The sequence below is a fragment of the Gekko japonicus genome, unplaced genomic scaffold, assembly GCF_001447785.1.
Source record: "Gekko japonicus isolate JY-2015 unplaced genomic scaffold, Gekko_japonicus_V1.1 scaffold790, whole genome shotgun sequence".
In the NCBI taxonomy this organism is placed as follows: domain Eukaryota; kingdom Metazoa; phylum Chordata; class Lepidosauria; order Squamata; family Gekkonidae; genus Gekko; species Gekko japonicus.
This window is the reverse complement of record NW_015163626.1, coordinates 45,992-70,614: the sequence shown is the minus strand read 5'-3', so window position 1 is coordinate 70,614 and position 24,623 is coordinate 45,992. Positions and strand designations below refer to the sequence as shown.

The 24,623-nt window shown below is 44.4% G+C and overlaps 1 protein-coding gene across 1 annotated transcript in view; it reads right to left on the bottom strand.

Moving 5' to 3' along the window:
- Window positions 1-24,623, bottom strand: part of LOC107107226 — a 76,843-nt gene that overhangs the window by 35,832 nt on the left and 16,388 nt on the right. The window contains exon 3 of the mRNA XM_015407485.1: window positions 15,521-16,825. Within this exon, the coding sequence (XP_015262971.1) occupies window positions 15,521-16,825 (1,305 nt within the window). The remainder of the gene's footprint in view (window positions 1-15,520; window positions 16,826-24,623) is intronic.

Below are 24,623 nucleotides of genomic sequence, written 5' to 3'. Positions count from 1 at the left end.
CTGCTTCTATATCATCGGCCGCCAGTGAGGGACATCGACCACCTTAATTTTTAAATGAATTGTAGAGCACCATTTTAGTTTGTATTTATTAAGGTTTTATTGTAATTTATGTTTTATTTCCGGCGTTGCCGCTTGTTTGCCGCCCTGGGCCGTATGGGTAGGGCGGGATATAAATCCCAAATAAATAAATAAATAAATACTGTAGACCATGTCTTATAGGCAGCACTACAAAAATTATGCCTCCACAAATTTGTGGCACCACAACAGTGCAAAAACGTGATTCTAAAGCATGGGGACTCATGGATCCTCAGGGTTTTTCAGCTGGGTCACCCCCAGCATCACCATCAAATCACATATGCACCACAGAAATCATCAAATCACAGGATGCACCACAGAAATCATGAGTCCACGGCTTGGTGGTAACTCCATGCTGCAGAATACAGGGCTCTGAACCATGGATCCTCAGGGATTTTGCATTGGATTACCCCAGACTCACCATCAAATCACATATCATGTCCATGGCCACAGTAATCACCACAAAAATCACAGACCCACGGCTTTGTGGCAACACCATGCTGCAAAAAAACCCCCACATGATTCCGAAGCATGGATCCTCATGGGAGCTGCTTCAGCCACTCCTAACCTCTTCTTTCAATTTCCATTTCATTTTTAAATGGTAAGCCTGTAAGGGAAAAGTGCTGAACAAGCCTATAATTTGATAAGCCCTGATTGGGAGAGGGTTATAAGTTTGGCAGGACCTTACCTGGCAGGGAGGAGGATATAGCTTGGTTGTGATAATTGCCAGCAGCGGCAAGGTTCTGTTATCCGAAGGGAGTGGCAGGAAGCTGGGAGGCATTTCTGTTGCGTTTCTTTCCCCTTCCTTTGGTCGGGATAGAACTGCGGTCAACTTTACAGGAGGGACCCGAGTATTTTGGCATTGAAGGGTAGGTAAACTAAATGTAAAGGTTCCCTTGCTCGAAAGCCAGTCGAATCTGACTCTAGGGTTGCAGTGCTCATCTCCGTTTCAAAGCCGAAGAGCCAGCACTGTCTGAAGACGTTTCCGTGGTCATGTGGCCGGCATGACTAAACACCAAGGCGCACGGAACGCTGTTACCTTCCCACCGAAGTGGTACCTCTTTATCTACCATGTTTCCCCGAAAATAAGACACTGTCTTACATTTATTTTTTCTCAAGAAGACACATTAGGGCTTATACCACAAATGCATATAAATCCTGCTAGGGCTTTTTTTGGGGGGTAGGTCTTATTTTCGGGGAAACAGGGTACTTGCAATTTCTTGCTTTCGAACTGCTAGGATGGCAGGAGCTGGAACTAGAGACGGGAGCTCATTCCGTCATGCAGCACACTCGGGTCTCGAACTGCTGAACTACCGACCTTCCACAGCCTGCAGTTCAGCATCTTAACCACTGCCTCCAAAGATGGAATTGACTCCAGAGTGCCCAGATTTTTCCGATTGGCCTAATTTTTCCCCTTGCGGCCTACTGCGGGGCTTGAGGCAAGAGAAGGTGCCCACAGGGCTCAGTGGGTGGGTTCTGCCTCTCTGGCCTGGGGGCAGAGTCCAGTGACACCTTCCAGACCAACCAAGTTTAATTCTGGGTATACGCTTTTGTGTGCATGCATACTTCTTCACCTCCGAGCATTGTTTTTGTTTAAAATATTTCTGTGCCCTCTTTCCACCCATAAGGGTCACTGCATTTAAGCATGGAATGTTCTGGAGCCACCCCCACCCCCCAAAGAGGGAGGTAGAGAAGGCAGAAAAAGAAGGACCTTTCTTCCTTTCTCACAATACAAGAACCTGTGGGCACTCCATGAAATTAATGAGCAGTAGGCTTAGAACAGATAAAAGGAACTCCTTCTTCACCCAAAGTGTCATGAACGCGTGGGATTCACTGCCGCAGGAGGTGGTGGTGGCTGCAAGCTTAGACAGCTTCAAGAGGGAATTGGATAAACATATAGAGCAGAAGTAAATCAGTGGCTATTTGCCGCGAGGTATAGATGAGAGGTATCAAACTCATTTGTTACGAGGGCCAGACCGTGTGTGCCATAAAATGAAACATAAGGTACCTGAGATATAAATTTATATAGATGATATCAGATGCCGAATGGCAATAGCAGGCGTAATTGGATTTGGTGTGATATGCAGAGGAGTGGAGATATCAGCATTAGTGTGATATACAGAGGCATGAAGATACCAACAATGGTAATGAGACAGGAAACCTAGGTCTCAATTTGGTACAGGAGGATTCAGTCCAGGAGGATGCAAATTATAAATGGAAATATGTCTGAAGAAGTGAGTAGTGACTCACAAAAGCACATACCCTATGTCAGCTATGCTGCCATGAAGGTTGGGGAGCTTGGTCTGTGTCTGGTTAATTGCTACTGCATTCCTTTCTGTGCTTTTTCTGCTTTCCGCCGAAATGCTCATCTATACAGATGTGCAGGAGGGAGTTGTATTGTCTGGGTTTTTCCTAGGTGCCTTGGGGAGTGTTGGTTCTCAGCTTTAGCTACCTAATGGTCTTCAAGCTTTATCCCGCGTGCGGGAGGGTGCCTAATTGGCCAGTGCTGGGGTGTGTGTGCATACGAATACCCTATATCCTATTATGCCCATGGGGCCGCCGCCATTCTTAACAGTGCTTATGTTACTGCATCTATAGCTCTGCAATAAAAGTATTACCGTTCTTGAATGCGTGTACTTCGTTGTAGGCTGTGGGTTCTGACACCCTACCACAATGTTGTTAGTCTTTAAAGGAGCTACTGGACTATTACACTTTCTACTACTACTAGAAACCACAACATTCAAAAACCAGTGGGGGGACATTTTAACCTTTCAAGGCATTCAGTTGCTGACCTAAGAGTAGTAGTTCCTTACAAAGGAATTTCAAAGTGAGATTAGAGACTCCTGGATTGGCAATGATCATGAAGCGCAAGACAATGCAAACTCCTGGCCTGAATTGAGACCTAGGTTTCTTACCAATGCCAGCTATTGTCACTTGGTGTCTGAAATCTCTTCACTCTCCAAGATATAAGGACAGATGAACTCACATTCCAACTGTATCTGAGGAAGTAAACAGTGATTCATGAAAGCTCATGCCCTGACAATTTTTTTTAGTCATTAGGGTGCTGCTGTGCTCTTGTTCCCTTTCACTAAAGGACGAAGGGAAATGGCTGTGCTGAATGCATTTTTTGCCTCTGTCTTCTCTGTGCTTGCCCACTCCAGAACCGTTCGTTTCGGGAGGGGTGTTGAAAGACCTGAGTCAGATTGAGGTGACAAAAGAGGAGGTCCTATGACTGATAGACAACTAAAAACTGATAAATCACCAGGCCCAGATGGCATACATCCGAGAGTTCTGAAAGAACTCAAATGTGAACTTGCGGTTCTCCTGATAAAAATATGTAATTCTTCATTAAAATCTGCCTCCATTCCTGAGGACTGGAAGGTAGCTAATGTCACTCCCATCTTTATAAAGGTTCCAGAGGAGATCTGAGAAATTACAGGCCAGTCAGTCTGATGTCGATACCGGGTAACTTGATGGAAACTGTTATTATGGAAAGAATTAGTAGGCCCACTGATGAACAAAAACTATTGAGGCAGACTCAGCATGGGTTCTGCAAGGGAAGATCTTGTCTCACTAACCTGTGTTTTTTGAGGGAGTGAACAAACATGTGGACAAGGGGGACCCAATAGATGTTGTTTACCTTGACTTCCATAAAGCTTTTGATAAAGTTCCTCATCAAAGGCTCCTAAGTAAGCTCAATAGTCATGGGATCAAAGGACAAGTCCTCTTGTGGATCAAAAACTGGCTAATTAATAGGAAACAGAGAGTGAGTATAAATGGGCAATTTTCTCAGTGGAGGGTGGTAAGCAGTGGGGTACCACAGGAATCAGTACTCGGTCCCATGCTTTTTAACTTGTTCATTAATGATTTGGAGTTGGGAGTAAGCAGTGAAGTGGCTAAATTTGCAGATGACACAAAATTGTTCAGGGTGTGAGAACCAGGGAGGATTGTGAAGCATTTCATATTAGGAAGAGAATTGAAAACAAATCAGCCAGTACCATAATGCCCCTGTATAAATCGATGGTGCGACCTCATTTGGAGTACTGTGTACAGTTCTGGTCACTACACCTCAGAAAGGATATTACGGCATTGGAAAAAGTGCAGAAAAAGGCAACTAGAATGATAAAAGGATTGGAACACTTTCCCTATGAGGAAAGGTTAAAGCGCTTGGGGCTCTTTCGCTTGGAGAAACAACGATTGAGGGGTGACATGATTGAGGTTTATAAGATTATGCATGGGATAAAGCAGGTAGAGAAAGAAGTACTTTCCTCCCTTTCTCACAGTACAAGAACTTGTGGGCACTCAATGAAATTGCTGAGCAGTTGGGTTAGAACAGATAAAAAATACTTCTCCACCAAAAGAATGATTAACACATGGAATTCACTGCCACAGGAAGTGGTGGCGGCTACAGGCATGGACGGCTTCAAGAGGGAATTAGATAAGACTATCCCACAAGGTATAGATAGGAACTCTCTGTCTGGGGCAAGGGGTGCTCTGTATTTCTTGGTGCTTGGGGGGGGGGGCAACAGTGGGAGGGGGCTTCTAGTGTCCTGGCCCCACTGTTGGACCTCCTGATGGCACCTGGTATTTTTGGCCACTGTATGACAGAGTGTTGAACTAGATGGGCCATTGGCCTGATCCAGCATTGGCTTCTCTTATGTTCTTATGTACTAGGATAAAAACACCCTCCCTGTCGAGGCAGGAGCTTGGAGCCACAGGTCCTCATATCTAGATGTTTTGGCTTCAAGACTAGAACTTAGAAATGTAAACTGTTCTTTTAGAGCAGAGTGCATTGTCAGGTTTAGAGAGAGGCTTGAGAGGTGACAATAGCTAAGCCTGCAAAGCCTTATGGGAGAGGAACCAAACAGAGAGGCCCAAGACAATTCAGGCTGCTTTACAGAACTGCCCTGTCTCGCTTATAATTCTGGAATAAAATGTTTTTTGGCCTTAAACACAGGACTCTTTCTCTCTCTTGCATACCTGGAATGAAACGATTTTTTGTTTTAAACACAAGTCTCTCTCCCCATCATACCTGAATTAAAAAATTTTTGCTCTTAAACAGAGGATTCTCTCTCTCTTTTTCTGGCGTACGCCCTCTGGCTCCCTCCCTCCCTGAAGAAAAAGTATGCTTATATCTGGAATAAAACGTTGCTGGTCTTCTTAAAAGTCCCACAAGATGCCATTTCCTCCCTCTCTCTGGCTCTTTCCCTTTTCCCTCTTGCTCCCTCCCCAGAGGAGGGGGGAGCCCTTAGCCACTTGAGAGAAGGCTTTCTTTCTCTCCTCTGAAGCAGGACATGAGAGACTGGCCAGAAGGGCTGCGATGTAAGAAGCAGGAAGCAGCACACAGCCAGTTGGTCTCTGGCCAGACTGGGTCCTTACAGCAGCCATATCAGACCCACAGGCCATATGTTTGACACCCGTGGTATAGATGGAACACTCTGTCTGGCTCACTGATGGCACCCGGTTTTTGGCTACTGTGTGACACAGCGTGTTCGACTAAATGGACCGGTAGCCTGATCCAAAATGGCTTCTCTTACGCTCTTAGGACAAGCGTTGCATCAATTCATCCGAGCTCAGCTTACTGACAGGGCTGGAGAAGATTAAGCACAGGGGATAGGTGACTCTCCCGTCGTTGTGCTGACACTTGTACCTATAGACGGTGAATATTTTCCGAAGGTTAAGGAAAGCAGTTTGAGAGGGGGGCAGGCTCCTAGCTATGGAAAGAAAGGGGGTGTCCTTCCTTTCTGGCAATCTTTCTTTGATTGTGTGGGCACACTAAACCCCTGGTGGGGGTGGTGTTAGCCAACGAGCGGAAGGTCCGCGCGTAAGATCAAAAGCCGAGAGAGATCTACGCAGCATCAAAAAGTAGCCTGTAATGGGCCATTCCGGCCAGACGGTGGCAGTGCTGCGCTGTGACTGAGAAAAATGCTGACATCAAGCAACGCTGAGTGAGAATGCTGCCGGAACACATCTGAAGCTTACAGCTGACCGTACTTCCCGTCGACTGCGAAAATGTGTGTGAATTAAAAAGATATATGTTGTCCTCCCTTACCCCTATCATTGTTAGTCCCGTGTGAATTCATGAGTAACTGTAAATTGCTCAAAGCCGGCAGCTCTACAAGGATTGAGCGATCAATAAATTGAAAGATTATTATTATTATTATTATTATTATTAGATCGAGGGTTCCCTGGCCTTGTAACCAGCTGCCACCACTCAGGGATCTCCTGAGAACATCTAGACAGACCCGCTGAGAAGGAATCCTTCAAATGCAGTGCTAGACCAATAACAGGGTAGAAACCCTGAAAAATCCCTTCTGTCAAACTATGTCACCTCTGTGCCATCTAGTAGGTGGGGAAGAGGTTCAGAGAAATAGATTGTACTAAACCAGCGGTCCCCAACATGGGTCCCACCATGGGCACCTCTGCTTCCTCTTGACCCCTTTCTTGGCACCTGTCATTTGTTTTTTAGGAAGTCAGTGGACCCAAGTGGGGCTTCTCCTACAGTGACCAATAGCTGTTTTCAACAAAGCACAGTCCACGTGCTAGCCAATTCACAGAGAAGCTGAAGAAGGGTGTCAGAATGTGCAGATTTCCAAAGGCTCTCGGTGTTTATTTATTAAATATTAATATCCTGCATTTCTTCTTGGTTCAAGGGGGCTTTGAATGATAGTTTGACATCCTCAACAAAACCCAAGATCAGATAAGAAGACCCAAATCCGTCCCCCCTCCCCTCTTAAAATACACCTGCTATTCAGCCCCCCTCAAAGCCCCGGGCAATGAACAGACTGGGATCACGGCCACACAAGGGTACAGAGAAATGACAACACCGTATACAAAATAACAACTAGTACAAGTAAAGATTTTTCAAAGACTATGTGTAAATATTGTACTGAATAAAGTATATACTAGGTTTATGTCTCTATATTACAATATCAGTATGAATGGATACACAACAATCTAATACAGGGATGTCAAACTCATTTGTTACAAGGGTGAGATCTGACATAAAGGGGATTTTGTGGGGACAGGCCATGCGTGCCATAGAATGTAATGCCGGTAAGCGAAGGTATTAACTTTATAAAAGATACAAACACAGTTAAAGATATTATTTTTTTACTTAAAGTACAAATATGCTTAAAATTCTTGTGATAAATTTAACAGTGTTTGATAACTGACACCTCCCAAACCTCCCCCCCCAAAAAGATGCCTGCCTAAAATGGAACAGTGGGGGAATAGTGGAATTTGGCAATGCAATTTAAAAAAATAAAACATTACGAAAAAGCACAGGGATCACAGCAGAAACTAAATATATATAAATGCTCTGAGCCTAGAAACATAAAATGACTGGGCATTGCAAGCTTCCCCCCTCCCCCCCAGGTATACTCAGTGTGGTAGTGGCTCCCCAGTGTAATGTCTGCCTTTGGCTGTGGGTTCCCAGGTCAGAATACTCACTAAGGCACCTGTTCTCAGGTCCATTTGGCAGAGACAAGCCGGCTCAAAACATCAACATCAACCCTGTATTTGCAAAGAAACAACTCCAGCAAGCAACAGCTTCAACAATACAAACACTGGAAAGTGAAACTACTTGAGCTCCACTCCACTGAAATACATTGCAGCACAAAATTGCAAAGAAAATGCAGAATGGATTTCCCATTAAGGTCTTTGTGCGACGACAGCAGGTGTGAGGGAGATTGTCTCCACTGACGCATGCTGTTCCTATAGCCTCCTAGACGTTATTTTTTCCACCATTTCAGGTGCTCTCCTGTAGAAAGAGCTCCAGCAGGAAGCTTTTCCCAAAACCAAAGGTGAGCAGCGGCTCTCTCATTTTTTTCCCCCTCTGGGAATGCTCCGAAGTCGGAGGCTATCAAGGACAATCAACGCTCACCGCTGAGCACAAGCTGTACCCTGAAGAACTGGCTAATTAATAGAAAACAGAGAAAGAGTATAAATGGGCAGTTCTCTCAGTGGAGGGGGGTAAGCAGTGGGGTACCACAGGGATCAGTACTTGGTCCACTGCTTTTTAACTTGTTCATTAATGATTTGGAGTTGGGAGTAAGCAGTGAAGTGGCTAAATTTGCGGATGATACGAAGTTGTTCAGGGTGGTGAAAACCAGTGAGGATTGTGAGGCACTCCAAAGGGATCTGTCAAAGATGGGCAAGTGGGCGTCAACATGGCAAATGGGGTTCAATGTGGCCAAGTGCAAGGTGATGCACATTGGAGCCAAAAATCCTAAATATAAATACACGTTGATGGGGTCTGAACTGGCAGAGACTGATCAAGAGAGAGATCTTGGAGTTGTAGTAGATAACTCACTGAAAATGTCAAGACAGTATGTAACTGCAATAAAGAAAGCCAATGCTATGCTGGGGATTATTAGGAAGGGTATTGAAAACAGATCAGCAAATATCATAATGCTCCTATATAAATCAATGGTGCAACCTCATTTGGAATACTGTGTGCAGTTCTGGTCACCACACCTTAAAAAGGATATTATAGCTTTGGAAAAAGTGCAGAAAAGGGCAACTCGAATGATAAAAGGGTTGAAACACTTTCCCTATGAGGAAAGGTTAAGGCACTTAGGGCTCTTAGGTTGGAGAAACGACGACTGAGGGGTGACATGATTGAGGTTTATAAGATTATGCATGGGAAAGAGCAGGTAGAGAAAGAGGTACTTTTCTCCCTTTCTAACGGTTAGGTTAGAACGGATAAAAGGAAGTACTTCTTCACCCAAAGAATGATTAACACTTGGAATTCACTGCCACAGGAAGTGGTGGCAGCTACAAGCATGGACGGCTTCAAAAGGGAATTAGATAAACATATGGAGCAGAGGTCCATCAGTGGCTATTAGCCACAAGGTATAGATAGGGATTCTGGGGCAAGTGATGCTCTGTCATCTTGGTGCTTGGGGGGTCAACAGTGGGAGGGCTTCTAATGTCCTGGCCCCACTGGTGGACCTCCTGATGGCACTGATATTTCTGGCCACTGTGTGATACAGAGTGTTGGACTGGATGGGCCTTTGGCCTGATCCAACATTGGTATCTCTTATGTTCTTATGTTCTTAACCACCAGAGTCTAGGAACCATAAACCGAACATTAAGACTAATAAGGTAAATAATCATTTAACAGTAAATGTAACATTAATTTTTTCTCTTGGGTGAAAAAGGGAAACAATTGCTAATAAAGTCGGGGAGCTAACCTTCTTTGCCTTATTAGAAGAGCAAAATTGGACTATACCAAATTAAAGCGGCTAAACAAAGACGCTCAATTAACCCTTCTGAAATAGAGTTAAAAAACAAGGGAAGGGGGCTAAAAATTAAGACATTTTCTAACCCATACCTTCTCTTTTGTTTCATCCTATTACTTTTAATGCCGGTTGGACGTTGGCTTCGGTGACGGTTTTGAGATCACTTTGTTGAGAGGGGAAATGGTGGTGGCAGTGAAAATCTGACTGGTGAGGAAAGGAGAGTGTAGCGTGAATGGAGGGAGAAAAAGGAGAGCAGCACGAACCGAGAGAGGAGCGGGGAAACATGGTGGTGCGGGACGTGTGTGTTGGCGGCTTGGATCGGGTGAAACAACAAATCTGAGGTGGACTTGATGGAGTGGAGGCTAACAGAGGAATAGAGAAATAGAGGAAAGAACAGAAATGGATCTTAGAAAGAGCAGAAGGGGACAGATGAGGAAGAAAATCTGACTATATTTGGAATTAACTTGGCTTCTCCAGAGGAAACAATAATACCTCAAGATAATTAATGTAAAAGAAATATATATATAAGTATTACTAGACTGAGAAAATAATAGGTTAATTAATAGGGAAAAGGTAGGGTAAATTAATCAACAGAGGAGGAAATACAGCTAAGTCACTCTCAAATTAAGTTCTGATAGGATAAAATAAAATAAATGGCCACGGGAGCGAGTGGAGACAGGAAAGTATCAAATACTTCACTAGGACAGCTAGGCGCACAAACTCAATTAAACACAGTGAGCCTTGCACAAGTGACAATGAAGAAAAAGTCTGATTCAAGAAAGTGTAACACAGGCAAAATAATAGCTGAAACAACACCACCTTCCATAATCCAAAAAGAAATGGAACCCATACAAGCAAAGATGGAGAAGATAACACAACAAATAGCTACAGAGACAGAGGAAATTAAGAAACAAATAACAGAAAATAAACAAGAAATATTAATGATTACTACAATTAGTAGTAAGATGGAAGATAAGATATAAGAACTAGAATATGATTTACAGGAACTCAAGTTAAAAAGTGATCAAATGGAGGAAACACTGATAAACTTAGAAATGGACAAGGCAGCTTTAAGTTTGAGATGTCAAAATGTACCTGAACATATAGGAAAAAACTTAAAAGAAGAAATGATACAGAATTTAGCAGAACAACTAAAAATAGGGACAAAAGAAGAACTAGAAGGAGAAATTGAAGCAGTGTACAGAAGTAACTCCTCTTATGCAAGAAGAACCAAGACTCCCCGGGAAGTACATATAATGTTTAATAGAAGGGAAATGCATGACAAGGTACTAAAAAAAGCAAATGACACTAAGGTGGTTATATAAGATTCAGAAATTAAATTTCTAAAAGAAGTACCATGGAGAGTGAGGGAGAAACAGCAGAACTATACGTTATTGACAAGTCTTTTAAGATCTAATGGTGTTTCATATAGATGGTTAATACCAAAAGGCATCCTATTTAACTATGAGGGAAGACGACAGAAAATTGACTCCATATTTAAGGTGGAAGACTTCCTAGAGAGACACAGTAAAGTTTTAGGACGGCAAGAGGATGAAGAGAGTGAATCGGGAGAAGAACACTTAGGACAAGAATTAGAAAAAACAAAAAGGAGAGTAGGAACAGGAAAGGAAAGAAAGAGACCAGATAAGACACGGATTCTCACAAGGTTGCAATATAGAAATAGGACAAAGGATAATAAGAACAAAAATGATGAGGAATAAAAAAATTAAAATTTTCTCAGTCAATGTGAACGGTCTTAACAGCCCACAAAACAGGAAACGAATTTTCCATCAAATTAATAAATTACAGATATGGTATGTATTCAAGAAACACACATCAGAAATTAATATGGTATGTATTCAAGAAACACACATCAGAAAAGAGGACATAAAATACTTATATCTAAAAAATTAGGAAACCTTTCATAGCAGCAGATTCGAAAAAGAAAAGAGGAGTGGCTATATATGCAAAAGAATATTCAGCTCCTGAGTTAATATATACCTCAGACGACGGAAGAATGGTAGCAATTACAGTTCAGAGGCAAAAAATAAAAACATAAATTGTAAACATATATGCCCCCAAACAAAATCAGGAGGTTTTTTTCAACACAGTAAGAAATACTTTGGCATCACAAACATTTGATGACTTGTGTATCATAGGAGACTATAATGCGGTCTTCGATCCAAAAATGGCAAAAAGCAAGAAAACAGGAAATGTAATTTAACTTAGTGGATGCATGGAGAATCAGAAACATAGAGACAAAGGATTACACATATTTTTCAGCAAGACACAAGTCATGGTCCAGAATAGATATGGCATGGACCTCTACAACAATGATGAGTGAGCTAATAGAATCTGAAATTCTACCTAATACGTTTGCTGACCACAACCCACTTCAGGAGAGGCCAAGAAAGACCAGATGGACCATGGATACAAGTGTACTAAGAGATGAAGACTCTGTAGACAAAACCAAAATTGAAATTCAAGAATTTTTAAAAAGAAATATACAACCTGAAATATCAATAGAAATAATATGGGAAACATGGTTTATTAAACAGGAAGCCTGGAAAAAGAAACAAAAGAGAACGCAATATGATAAATTAGGGAAACAAATTAAAAAAGAAGAGGATAAAATGAAAAAGGGTGTAGATTTGGAAGAAAAAACCAAGTTAAAATTATTACAGCACCAAATGAACTTATTATTGACTCAAGAATTAGCCAAAAAACTAGAATATACCAAACAAATTATTTTGATAACGCAAACAAAACCAACAAGATGGTTGGCATATAGAATAAGGAAAGAAAGAGAAAAATGTATAATTACAGCATTGAGAAACAATAAAAATCAAGAAAAATATAACTTAGAAGTCCTGAAAGATATAGTGGAAATTTTTTATTAAAAATTATATCAACAGAAGACCATAGGTAAGAAATTGATAAAAGATTATATTCAAAGATGGAATATAAAAAAGTTCAATGAAAAACAGAAAACAATATTAAATGAACCAATTTCAATTTGTGAGATTACTGAAGCAATTAGAAAATTAAAGAAAAAGAAAACTCTGGGTCCTGATGATCAACCAAATGAAATTTACCAGACGTTTGATGAACAAATACTATTACCATTAAAGGTGGTACTTCAAAATATAATAAAAACAGAAAAGCAGCCAGAATCATGGAACCAAGCCTTAATAACTTTAATTCATAGACCAGGCACGGATGAAAAAGAAGTTAAAAATTATAGACCCATATCATTGTTAAATGTGGACTATAAAATATTTCCCAATATATTAGCTTCCAGATTGAAAAAAGTGTTAGTTCAAATTATACACCAAGATCAAGCAGGGTTCTTACCAAAGCGTCAAATTAGAAACAACATATGGACCATTGTTAACATATTAAAGTACTATGAGACGCATCCGGAGAAACAGATGGCCTTAGTCTTCCTTGATGCAGAAAAGGCTTTCGATAACGTAAGCTGGGAATTCTTGTTACAAAAATTGGCTTCATGGGATTGTGGTTCAGCCTTCCTCACAATGATTAAAGTGATATATACTAATCAAAGTGACTCAAAATATAGAAATACAAAAAGGGACAAGAAGACAAGGATGTCCACTCTCTCCATTATTATTTATTTACACTTTAGAATCACTGAACGATTTAATAAGAGAAAGTAAACAAATAAAAGGATTGAGGATAAAAGGAGAAGAATTCAAACTTCAAGCATTTGTGGATGACCTAGTCTTTATACTAGAGGACCCAACTATATCCATTACACAATTGATTAAAGTAATTCAAGATTATGGACAAGTAGCAGGGCTCAAAATTAATTTTAAAAAGACAAATATTTTAACAAAATACTGTACCAAACCAAATACATCAACTACAAGAAATATCCTCGATGGAAGTAACTAAAAAAGTGAAATATGTAGGAATAATTATGACAAACAGAAGCAGCACTTTAATAGAAGATAACTATAACAAGCTGCTGAAGGATATAAAAAAAGATCTGGCAAATTGGAAAGACCTTCAGTTATCACTTACGATAAGGATAGCAATGATAAAAATGAATGTACTTCCAAAAATTCTCTTTTTAGCTCAAACTTGCCGATTCTAAAAAAGATGCAGTACTTTAAAGACCTGGATAAGATTATTAGGCAATTCATTTGGTATCCAAAAAGACCAAGGATTAAGTGGAGGTTCTACAAGATAAAAAAGAAAAAGGAGGGTTCCAATTATCCAATTGGAATTTATACTACAAAGCAGCAGCTTTAGGTTGGATAAAAGATTGGCATATCTTAGAAAACATTAGAGGGTTGAAGTTAGAGGGGCATGATTTAAGTATTGGCTGGCATGCATATGTGTGGTATGGTAAGGATAGAATACATACGATCTTTAGACATCATATTACAAGAGGAGCGCTAATAAAAATTTGGAGAGAAATGAAAGAACAATATTACACTAAAACTCCAAAATGGGTTTCACTGTTGGAAGCTTTTATAAAACCAACATTAATTAATAAGGATAAAAGATGGAATGAGGGTCCCAAGAGTGGAATTCCATTCCCAGAATGCTGCTGCTACTCCTAGGGGCAGTCATTCCACTATGCACCCTGTCATTCCAGTCCCAGAATACAAATTCTATTGCTAGAGACCGTCATTCTATTCTGGGGGCTGTCATTCAAGTCCCAGAACACTGTTTGTATTGCTGGAAACAGTCCCAGAGTAGTCTATCTGGGTTCAGAGAACTTAATGGAAAAATCCATTCCATATTTTCTTTGTAACTTTGCAAGCCCAGAAGAGCTTCCTGCCAAAGCAGTCAAAGAAGAGATGGAGGGAGCTGGGAACTTTGGCAGCCTCAAGCTTCAAAGGGTGAGGACAGGAGGGGGATGAGGGGGTAAGAAAAGAGCCACAGGCCCAATTAAAGCCATGGGCTGGCTGCTTGCAGCCTGTGGGCCTTACGTTTGACACCCCTGCTCTAATACTTCATACAAACAATCTAACAAAGAAATAAGCCCATCTCGAAAAGATTCAAACACAAAGTCCCCCATAATTATTCTGATATCCAAAGGAGGATAATCCATTAGTATAGAGTTCATTAAGCTCCAAACTTCTCCAAAAGGATCCTCCTTTCACCTCCTGAATCAGGATGTGCATCTCATGTGTTTTCCAATTGGGTATAGTGTTCTTACTAGATTACTCTATGAATTCTCAGAAATAGTCCTCAGTTCCACAGGTGTATCCAATGAACCAACACAGAAGAAGTCTCTCTAAAAGGGACACACACCATTTTACACACACACACACACACAGAATCAGCTGATAGATAATGTCTACCAAAGCATATCCCATGATAGCACTTGTAGAGATACAATCTATAGGGAAAATGTTTACAATAAAACGTATATCATGGAACTCCAAAAAAAACATGACAGTCATCATAAAACTGAAGATGTCTAAAGATATCTTAGAGTTGAACTTGATTGATCCAATATGCAATCCTAACCAAACCAGTTGCTTGGTGGTATAGTTTGTTAGGTACTGCTAAGCCTCCTCTTTTTTCTCACTCTGTAATACTTAAAATCTAATACTTAGTTGTTTTCCATTCCACATAAATGTATTTATTTGTTTCTGCCAGTCCATGTACATTGATCAGTATTAACTGAAACAGAAAATTTATTTTGGCAAACCATTCATTTTAATTGCAGAGATTCTTCTCAGCCATGACCATTTTAGTTTGGACCATCTTTCCAAATCTTTTTGGAAAGTGTGTGTTTCATTGAGGCTTTTCCTCTATTAATGGAGCTATTCGGGCTTATCTGTTGGAGTCCGAAGGCCGGAAAGGCGAGGCACACTCTTTTCCTCTCTGGTGGGTTGCCGTGTTACTCTGTAGAAGCAGAGCAGAATTCAAGTCCAGGAGGTCATTCAAGACCACGCAAATTTTCCAGGGTTTAAGTTGTCATGAGTTAAAGCTCATTTTCTCAGAAAGGCCATTCTCTCTGACTCAGAAGGTGGGAAGGGGGTTGCCAAAAAGGGCCATATGGAGGATGCAGAAATGCCATAAGGTCTGATGGATCTTCATTCTCATTTCTGCCTGACCAAATGAGCTTTGACCTGTGAAAGCTTCTACCCTTGGAAATTTCCTTGGTCTTTAAGATGCTACCCCTCCACCTTCCTATTTCCTTTCGTAAGTCCTTTTGCCTTATTAGGGTGGTGAGAATGGAGTTCAGTCTGCTTGGAAGCAAACCGGGGCACGTGGCTTTCCTTCACTCTGCTGGTCCCAGGCTCTGAGTGCTCAAAAGGTTTCTCCCCTGTGTGGGTTCTTTGATGCTTTTGCAGACTGGAACTCAGACTGAATCTCCTACCACACTCTGAGCATTCAAAAGGTTTCTCCCCTGTGTGGGTTCTTTGATGCTTTTGCAGACTGGAACTCAGACTGAATCTCCTACCACACTCTGAGCATTCAAAAGGTTTCTCCCCTGTGTGGGTTCTTTGATGCTTTTGCAGACTGGAACTCAGACTGAATCTCCTACCACACTCTGAGCATTCAAAAGGTTTCTCCCCTGTGTGGGTTCTTTGATGCTTTTGCAGACTGGAACTCAGACTGAATCTCCTACCACACTCTGAGCATTCAAAAGGTTTCTCCCCTGTGTGGGTTCTTTGATGCTTTTGAAGACTGGAACTCAGACTAAATCTCCTACCACACTCTGAACATTCAAAAGGTTTTTCCCCTGTGTGGGTTCTTTGATGCTTTTGCAGACTGGAACTCAGACTGAATCTCCTACCACACTCTGAGCATTCAAAAGGTTTCTCCCCTCTGTGGATTCTTTGATGCTGTTGAAGAGTGCCACTCTGACTGAATCGGTTTCCACACTCTGAACATTCAAAAGGTTGCTCCCCTGTGTGGATTCTTTGATGCCCTTGAAGACGACTACTCCGAACGAATCCTTTCCCACACTCTAAGCATTCAAAAGGTTTCTCCCCTGTGTGGACTCCTTGATGCATTTGAAGACAGCTATACTGATGGAATCTTTTCCCACACTCTGAACATTCAAAAGGTTTCTCCCCGGTGTGGGTTCTTTGGTGCTTTTGAAGACTGCCACTATGACTGAATTGCTTTCCACACTCTGAGCATTCAAAAGATTTCTCCCCTGTGTGGGTTTTTTTATGCTTTTGTAGACTGTCACTCTGACAAAAACTCTTTCCACACTCTGAGCATTCAAAAGCTTTCTCCCCTGTCTGGGGTCTTTGATGCCGTTGAAGACTGTCACTCCGACTAAATCTCTTTCCACACTCTGAGCATTCAAAAGGTTTCTCCCCTGTGTGGGTTCTGTGATGCTTTTGAAGGCTGTCACTCTGACTAAATCTCTTTCCACAATCTGAGCATTCAAAAGGTTTCTCCCCTGTGTGGATTCTTTGGTGCTTTTGAAGATTGCCACTCTGACTGAACCTCTTTCCACACTCGGAGCACTCAAAAGGTTTCTCCCCTCTGTGAGTTCTTTGATGCTCTTGAAGAATGCTACTCCGACTAAATCTCTTTCCACACTCTGAGCATTCAAAAGGTTTCTCCCCTCTGTGAGTTCTTTGATGCTCTTGAAGAATGCCATTCCGACTAAATCTCTTTCCACACTCTAAACATTCAAAACGTTTCTCCCCTGAGTGGGTTCTTTGGTGCTTTTGTAGACTGGAATTCATACCAAATTTCTTTCCACACTCTGAGCATTCAAAATGCTTCTGTGCTGCATGTATTTTTTGCTGTACAAGAAGCTGTGGTTGGTATGTGGAGTTGTTTCCAGAGTAAGAACATTTCCATGCCTTCATTATAACGTCGTTTGGAAAACATACATTTTCCTTTCTTCCATTGGAGAACATCATTCCACTTGTGGAGCAGATACATGACTTCACTCCTAAATGAGTACATTGGAGACAGCTGTGGACTGGAATTTCATGGAAGCTGTGTTCTTGGTGAGGAATGGACTCAACCCCCCTCTTCACCGTACAGATTCCTTCCTGCTTCTCTGGTCCATCTCTATTCCCAAAGTTTCCTTTGGCCTGTTTATTCTCGTGTTTTTCCAGTGACAACATCTGAAATTCCCCAACTGACTCTTTGACATCTCCTGCTGGAATAAAGAGGGTGGTCAAATCACCACTCACACAACGAGCCAACCCACCCATCAGGAACTCCTGATTAACGAGTGTGCATTTCATCTCCTGAGCCGCTGGTCAGACGTTTTCCCAGGCCAGCCCTCCAGTAGAGCCTTTTCTGTATTCTACCTATCCCTCCCCTCCACAAAACTCCCAAAATGTATTTTAAGGGGAAATGTGCCAAAGATCTGTTGTTCTGCCTTTCCTGATTGCCTTGCCATGCAGGTCTTTTGATGATAAAATACAAAAAGTGATTGTATTTTCTAGTCCTGGGGTTGTACAGAGTTTCCATCCACGTGTGATGAGGCAGAAGTGAAGCTGGTCTTCAGACTCCAAAAACATGTGTCTGCAAGGGCAGGGGAGAAGTCAGGACCTCACCAAGCAAACCCCCACAGTTCTAAGGGAACTCCCACAGGAGTATCAGTTGTTGGGGGAGGGAGGGGAGGCCTGGAGACATGTAACTGACCATGGTAGGAAAAGGCTAATGGGCGTCTGACTTGTCCAGCAAAGCTGTTCTTAAGTAAATACCTCATCTTTCCCTGGAATATCCGGTATTTAAGGACAGAGCAACCTTTAAAGGGATCAGTCTAGTGTAGTGGATAGGAGCACAGACTCTAAACTGGGAGAACCGGGTTTGATTCCCCACTCCTCCACATGCAGCTGCTGGTATGGCCGTGGGTCTTGAGAGAGCTATCTCAGGCCCACCTACCTCCCAGGGTGTCTGTTGTGGGGAGGGAAAGGAAAGGGAATTGTAAGGTGCTCTGAGACTCCTTTGGGTAATGAAGGGCGGAGTATAAATCCAATCTCCTCCTCCTCTTCTTTTTCTAAAAGAGCCACAACTGAGCTCAGCCCCAGAAAGAATTCCCTAGATCTCAGGCCCCAAAAGGCCTCCCTCCCTCCTTACCCAGAGGGCTTTATTGTTCAACCCAACCAAGATTTGCTAAGAAGTGAAGCAGAAATCCACCGTGGCTATTCTTTGCCCATTCCCTTGATATAATGATGAAGGATACTCACTTGCAGCCAATTCCCTCGGGAAGGAAATATTCTGTTGAGATCCTCTTGAGGAACTCTCCAGCCCTTCATCTGTCTCCACTGCAGTCTCTCGCACACCTGCGCCTTCTTTGGGAGAGAGAGAGAGAAAAGAGGAGGATGCATGATCCAAGGCCTTTGCCCGTCTCCACCTCAGGCCGTGACACCCACCCTGCCTCTCACGCTGGCCACAGCACTGGCCGCAGTGGCCCCTGGACCAGCCAGGTGTGTTGGCTGCTTTCACCGCCACCCCAGCTCCTGGAGTTGTCCAATGTGCCCACATTCACTACCACAGGAGGTGGCGGCGGCTACAAGCATGGACGGCTTCAAGAGGGAATTGGATAAACATCTGGAGCAGAGGTCCATCAGTGGCTATTAGCCACAAGGTATAGATAGGAACTCTTAGTCTGGGGCAAGTAATGCCCATGTCTAGATTCTTGGTGCTGGGGGGAGGGCAATAGTGGGAGGGCTTCTATTGTCCTGGCCCCACTGCTGGACCTCCTGATGGCACCTGGTATTTTTGGCCACTGTGAGACATAGAGGGTGCGTTCAGACGGGGCGTTTCAGCCGGCATAAACTGTACCGGTTGGAACCGGTGCAGTTTATGCCAGCTGAAACGCGATCACACTCACCTCCTGTCTGCGGATCCCATCACTGTATGCCCGTCCACACACAGCAAGCATCGGCGTTTTTTGTTTTTTTTTAAACTCAGTTTGAGCATGCGCACAGGCAGCCATCCACAGAATGGCAGTCTTCATGCATGCGCAAAAAAACCAGTCTTACATTTAAACTTTAAAGGTAAGGACTTACCTTTAAAGTTTAAAGAGCAAAGTAGCCTCCCTGAGGTCCCGGACGCCTCCGAAACGCTAAACTAAGGCCCTTTTCTTTTTTTAAAAAACAAACGCCAGGCCAAAGCTTTGCCCAGGCGCATATCGCCGACCGGCTTCCGAACGGAAGTGGCTCTGCAACGGTGGAGAGTGATCAGACGGGGGGGTAAAGCGATTACAACCGTTGCACTCAGGATACCACCACTTGGGGACCTAGTGGCAGAATACAACGGTGTAAAGCTCTTTGCAACGGTTAGGAACGGAAGGCAGATGTTCGCCGTATGAACGCCGGTAAGTACACCGATTCCAACCAGCACCTATACCGTTGTAAATGCCCCGTCTGAACGCACCCAGAGTGTTGGACTGGATGGGCCATTGGACTGATCCAACACTGGCTTCTCTTATGTGTGTTAAGTACAGGGCCAGGCCCCACAATGACATACTACTCTTTGATATTTTGATTCACACATCATTGCAATGGCAGCAAATCACACCTTTGGCACCTAAGGAAGATCCTTACCCAGAGAGGCCATGATCCCATAGTTCTCCAGCATGACTTCCCAGTAGAGCGCTCTTTGGTCCAGATCCAGCAGGGCCCACTCGGCCACAGTGAAATACACGGCCACCTCCTCAAAGGAAAACGGACACTGAAAGAAAAAGCAGACTTCCTCATCAGAGATCGTACCAGGCAAGACTGCACCCAGGAAACGGGGAATTCTGGTGGGGTGGAGGACAGAGAGGTTGGCGGGGGTCCAGGGCATGGCCTTCAGGGGCTCTCTTGCTCGGACACCTGAGAAGCCACTGCAGGAGCAAAAGCCCCCCTGAGAAAGGAGGGGGAACTCAGGCGGTCCCCTGCTCATCTCCCCTACCTGGACTGCAGGGGCAGCAGCCGTTTCCACTCCTCCACAAAGATGACGACTCATAACCGTCTCTTCACTGCCTGGGAGGGAAAGAACATTGGAAGAAAGGGTCTGAGCCTAGACTTCACATTTTGTTTGCTTGTACGTATCCTCCTTCATGCACCTCTCTTCCCAGGGCTGTGAAACCTTGTCCTGTCTACACTCAACAAAATGTGTAACGATTTCTGAGTAAGCTTGAAGGAGAGGTGGAAGGGAAGCATCAGGTTCCTATGAGCCTTTGGGGGGGGGGGGGTAAAAACCCTGCCAACACATTTCAGATTTCTGTGACACTTGAAATTTATCCTGTGAATTCCAAAGCTCAAAACGGTGGCAGCATCCCTGCTCGATCAGGCCAAAGGCCCAGGAGCGCCATTCTCCCGCTGGCTGGGTCCTCCCATGTGCCTTGGAGTTCAGGCTTCCGGGAGAAGGGGGGGGGAGAATTCAGGTCAAACGGTACGTCACAATTACACCTGTCCAAAACCCCAGAGGTGACATCAGCACACCTGAGAACTCGAGGGTAATATCAAGCGGTTTCCAGAGCGTCTGCTGATGCTCTGATGTCCCCTCTAGATTTTTGAGCAGGATGAGACCTCACTGTGACATCACTTCCCCCCCGGCCCCACCTCCAAAGCTTCCAGGGATGCCAGATCAACTTTTCTTTTCTGAGCCACCTTAAGTCCCCCTAACAGAACTTAGGTGAGATAGGATTTTTGGGGGTATTTTTAATAACTTGTGTGTGTGTGCACCTGGAAGTCATGGCGACCTCTGGTGAGTGACCCCTACTGGGGGCCTGGAGGACATTCAGAGAGGTGGGTGAGTAAAGCCTGCCCCCACCTCCTGCCTCCGGTATTGCAAGGAGGTCTCCCATCCAAGTACTTGCCAGAGTTGACCCTGCTTAGCTTCCGAGATCTGACTTGCCTGGGCTATCCAGGTCAGGGCGTGAGAAAGGAATATTTCAGTTAACACAGAGAATTCAGTCCTGCATGAAGTAGTGGCAGCTACAAGCCTAGACAGCTTCCAGAGGACTAGATAAACATCTGGAGCAGAGGTTCACAACTGGCTATTAGCCTCAAGGTCTAGATGGAACTCTATGTGTGGGGCAGTGATTCCCTGTATTCTTGGTGCTTGTGGGGCTACAGCAGGAGGGGTTTAGGCATTCTGACCCCCCTGGTGGACCTCTTGATGGCACCTGGGTTTGGGTCACTGTGCATCACGGAGTCCTGAATCAGATGGGCCACTGGCCTGATCCAGCATGGCTTCTCTTATAGTCTCCTGTGATCCCATGAGAAGGGAATTGCCCTCCATGACTCTGTATAATTCCCCCCTCAAGTGAGTGGCCACCATTACGTCCTATGGCAACTGAGTCTCAGCAGTCCACTCTGTGTGGTGTGCAGAAATAGTTTTTTCCTCCTGTCCTGAACCTTCTATCCAACAATTTCACAATGTGCCGAAATTTGGGCACAAGGTACCCTTACCACGGGAGAGGGCATCTTGGGAATGCTCCTGGGCCTGCGCCCTCTGCTCTTCCCCCAAAGGAGATCCTTCCTCCTCAGAGAACTTCACTTCCATCTTCACTGACGGCCCCCACATCTGAAACTGCAGGAAGGGATACAGGTAAGAGGAGGGATGCGAAAGACCAAGGAGACGGATCTTGCCCCTGCCCATCCTCACCCCTGCATCGATCAATAGAACGGCTTCAACCACAGTGGCAAGAATCAAGGTTGTGGGTTTCTATCAACCCCGGTGAAGTGTCTGGAGGGACACATATCGGGAAGGGAGGCCTGAGGCTAAGGTTGAAGGTCACAGCTGGAATCCACAGCATGAAGCTCCCTCACCTGCCCTGCCTGCCGCTTGTCCTCTGCCCGACTCATGAGGAAGCCCTCGGCCAGGGACACCGCCTGGGAACTGGTCTCCGGCCCGCATCCTCTGACCCAGCCCTGCATTTCCTCGGGCAGGACGGCCAGGAACTGCTCCAGGATCACCAGGTCCAGGATCTGCTTCTTGGAGTGCCTCTCCGGCTCCAGCCAGCGCTTGCAGAGTCCGTGGAGCTGGCTGCAAACCTCTCGGGGCCCAGCAGCCTCCTGGTAGCAGAACTGCCAGAAACGCTGGCGATGCTCCTCTGGGATCCCCGTCTCCTGAGGCAGGACCTCTGGCACCGCTCTCTCCCAGAGTTCTGCACCACTCCCCACCTGGATGGGAGGGGGGTCTTTCCTTGCTCTCTTGCCAGTTCCTGGTCCTTCTGGGTCCTGCTCTTCCATCTCCTTCCCCTTCTCTTGGGCCGCTTCCGACTGCAAAAAGATTCATTTATTTACTTGGTATGAAGAGGGAGAGGGGAATATATCAAAAGGGCAGAAAGGAACCTAAAGCAGATGGAGCAACATCACCAACCCTGGACAAGAAGACACACCCAGGATCACCTTGCTGAAATCAGATGGAGGGGCCTTGTCGTGGTTTGCGGATCAGGGTTCATGCCCTTGAGCTAAATTAAGTATTGCCGACTGGTATGAACTATTCTAGACATCTGCCAAGGAGGCCCACTATAGTTTCCAGGCCCTGATGGCACACGCCCAAGAGTTCTTAAGGATGTGAGATAGTCGATATACTAACCTGTAGATGTAACCATTCACGAAATTCAGCCACCGTACCACAAGACTGGAGAGTAGCAACCAGGAAATTACAGGCCAGTCAGCCTCACATCTGTCCCAGGCGTATTTAGTAGAATCTGCAATCAAAGACAGAATCAATTGTTAGGCACACAGGATGACAAAGCGTGTTTTTTTTTTTTTTTTTAATTTTACATTTCAGAAAGTTAGGGAGGGTATAGTAAAGGTTCCCTTGCTCAAAAGCCAGTCGAATCCGACTCTAGGGTTGTGGTGCTCATCTCCGTTTCAAAGCCGAAGAGCCAGCGCTGTCCGAAGACGTTTCCGTGGTCATGTGGCTGGCATGACTAAACACCAAGGCGCACGGAACGCTGTTACCTTCCCACCGAAGTGGTACCTATTTATCTACTTGCAATTTCTTGCTTTCGAACGGCTAGGTTGGCAGGAGCTGGAACTAGAGAAAGGAGCTCACCCTGTCTTGCGGCACCCAGGTCTTGAACTGCTGAACTACTGACTTTCCACAGCCTGCAGTTCAGCGTCTTAACCACTTGAGCCACCGCAGCTTCTAGGGAGGGTATATAGAGGGGTAAAGAAAAGTATTGAGTGATGTTAAAAATTAGTATATTAATCTTTTATTAGTAAAGTCAAAGTCAAAATCTTCTTCTGCAGCTGGACACTCCCTTTTTCTTCTATATCTTTCAAAATCGGTTAGTTAGTGTGTTAATAATGTCCCTTTGGGGTTAGTATTATCTTTTATTGCGCTTTCCGAACTAGTTCTCAAACGTTGGGGTGCTTCCCTTTTTTGTCTCTTAAATTGTATTTTGGCCCTCTAGCCGCTCCTTTGTCTTCCTCATCTTTCACCTCTCCCTCCGAGCTGCTGTCTTCTTCGCTAGTTCCTGCCATCCACTTAGCGAGTTCTGCCTCGTCCTCTGAGCTGGCGTGCCTCTTCAAAAAGTCTTGAGCCTTGTCTCTTCTATGACAAAGCCTGTTAAGGGAAAACCATCACTGCTTCTGCACAGGGATGTCCTGCAACAACAGAGGGTGGACAAAGAGAATTTTTTCTCCCTCACAAAATAGTAGAACTTGGGGGCATCCAATGAAGCTGATGGGCAGTAGGTTCAGGACAGACAAAAGGAAATACTTCTGTACACAGAGAGTGCGTAAAATGTGGAGTTCGCTGCCACAGGATGTAGTCATGGCCACAGGAATAAACAGCTTTCAAAGGGGACTAGATAGATTCATGGAGGGCAAGTCTAGCTACCAGCCCTGGTGACTGACAGGAACCTTCCCAGAGCAAGGAGGCCACATTAAGGGAAGGCCTCTCTGCCCTGTTGTTGGCCCTCCAGATAACTGGTTTGGCCACTGTGGGAGACAGGATGCTGGACTGGATGGACCCTCACTGGTCTGACCCAGCAGGGCTCTTCTGGTGTTCTTCCTACAGGGGTCCTATCGCTGAGGCCACAATCCTCACAATGTGTTTCCAGGTGCCCTTTGTCCCTCCTGGCCTTATGGAGGTGGGCAGGCTGATATGGGGGGGGCATGGTTCTCTGCGGGGGTGCATGGCTCTCTGCCTGTCAGGGGGAGTTGCCTTGTGCTGTGGACTCATGGGCACTGGTGGTGTTTCCTGGTGTTGCTAAAGTCTGTGCACCTCAGCAACTGATTTTTTAAACATAAAAAAGCCCCTCTCTGCTGGGGGGCCTTAGATACACTGGCACTGGGTCAGGGTATTAGGATGGGGCTGCAGTTCATTCCCATTCAGGTAGGAGTTCCCCCCCCCCCCTGCACACACATACAGGCAATGACC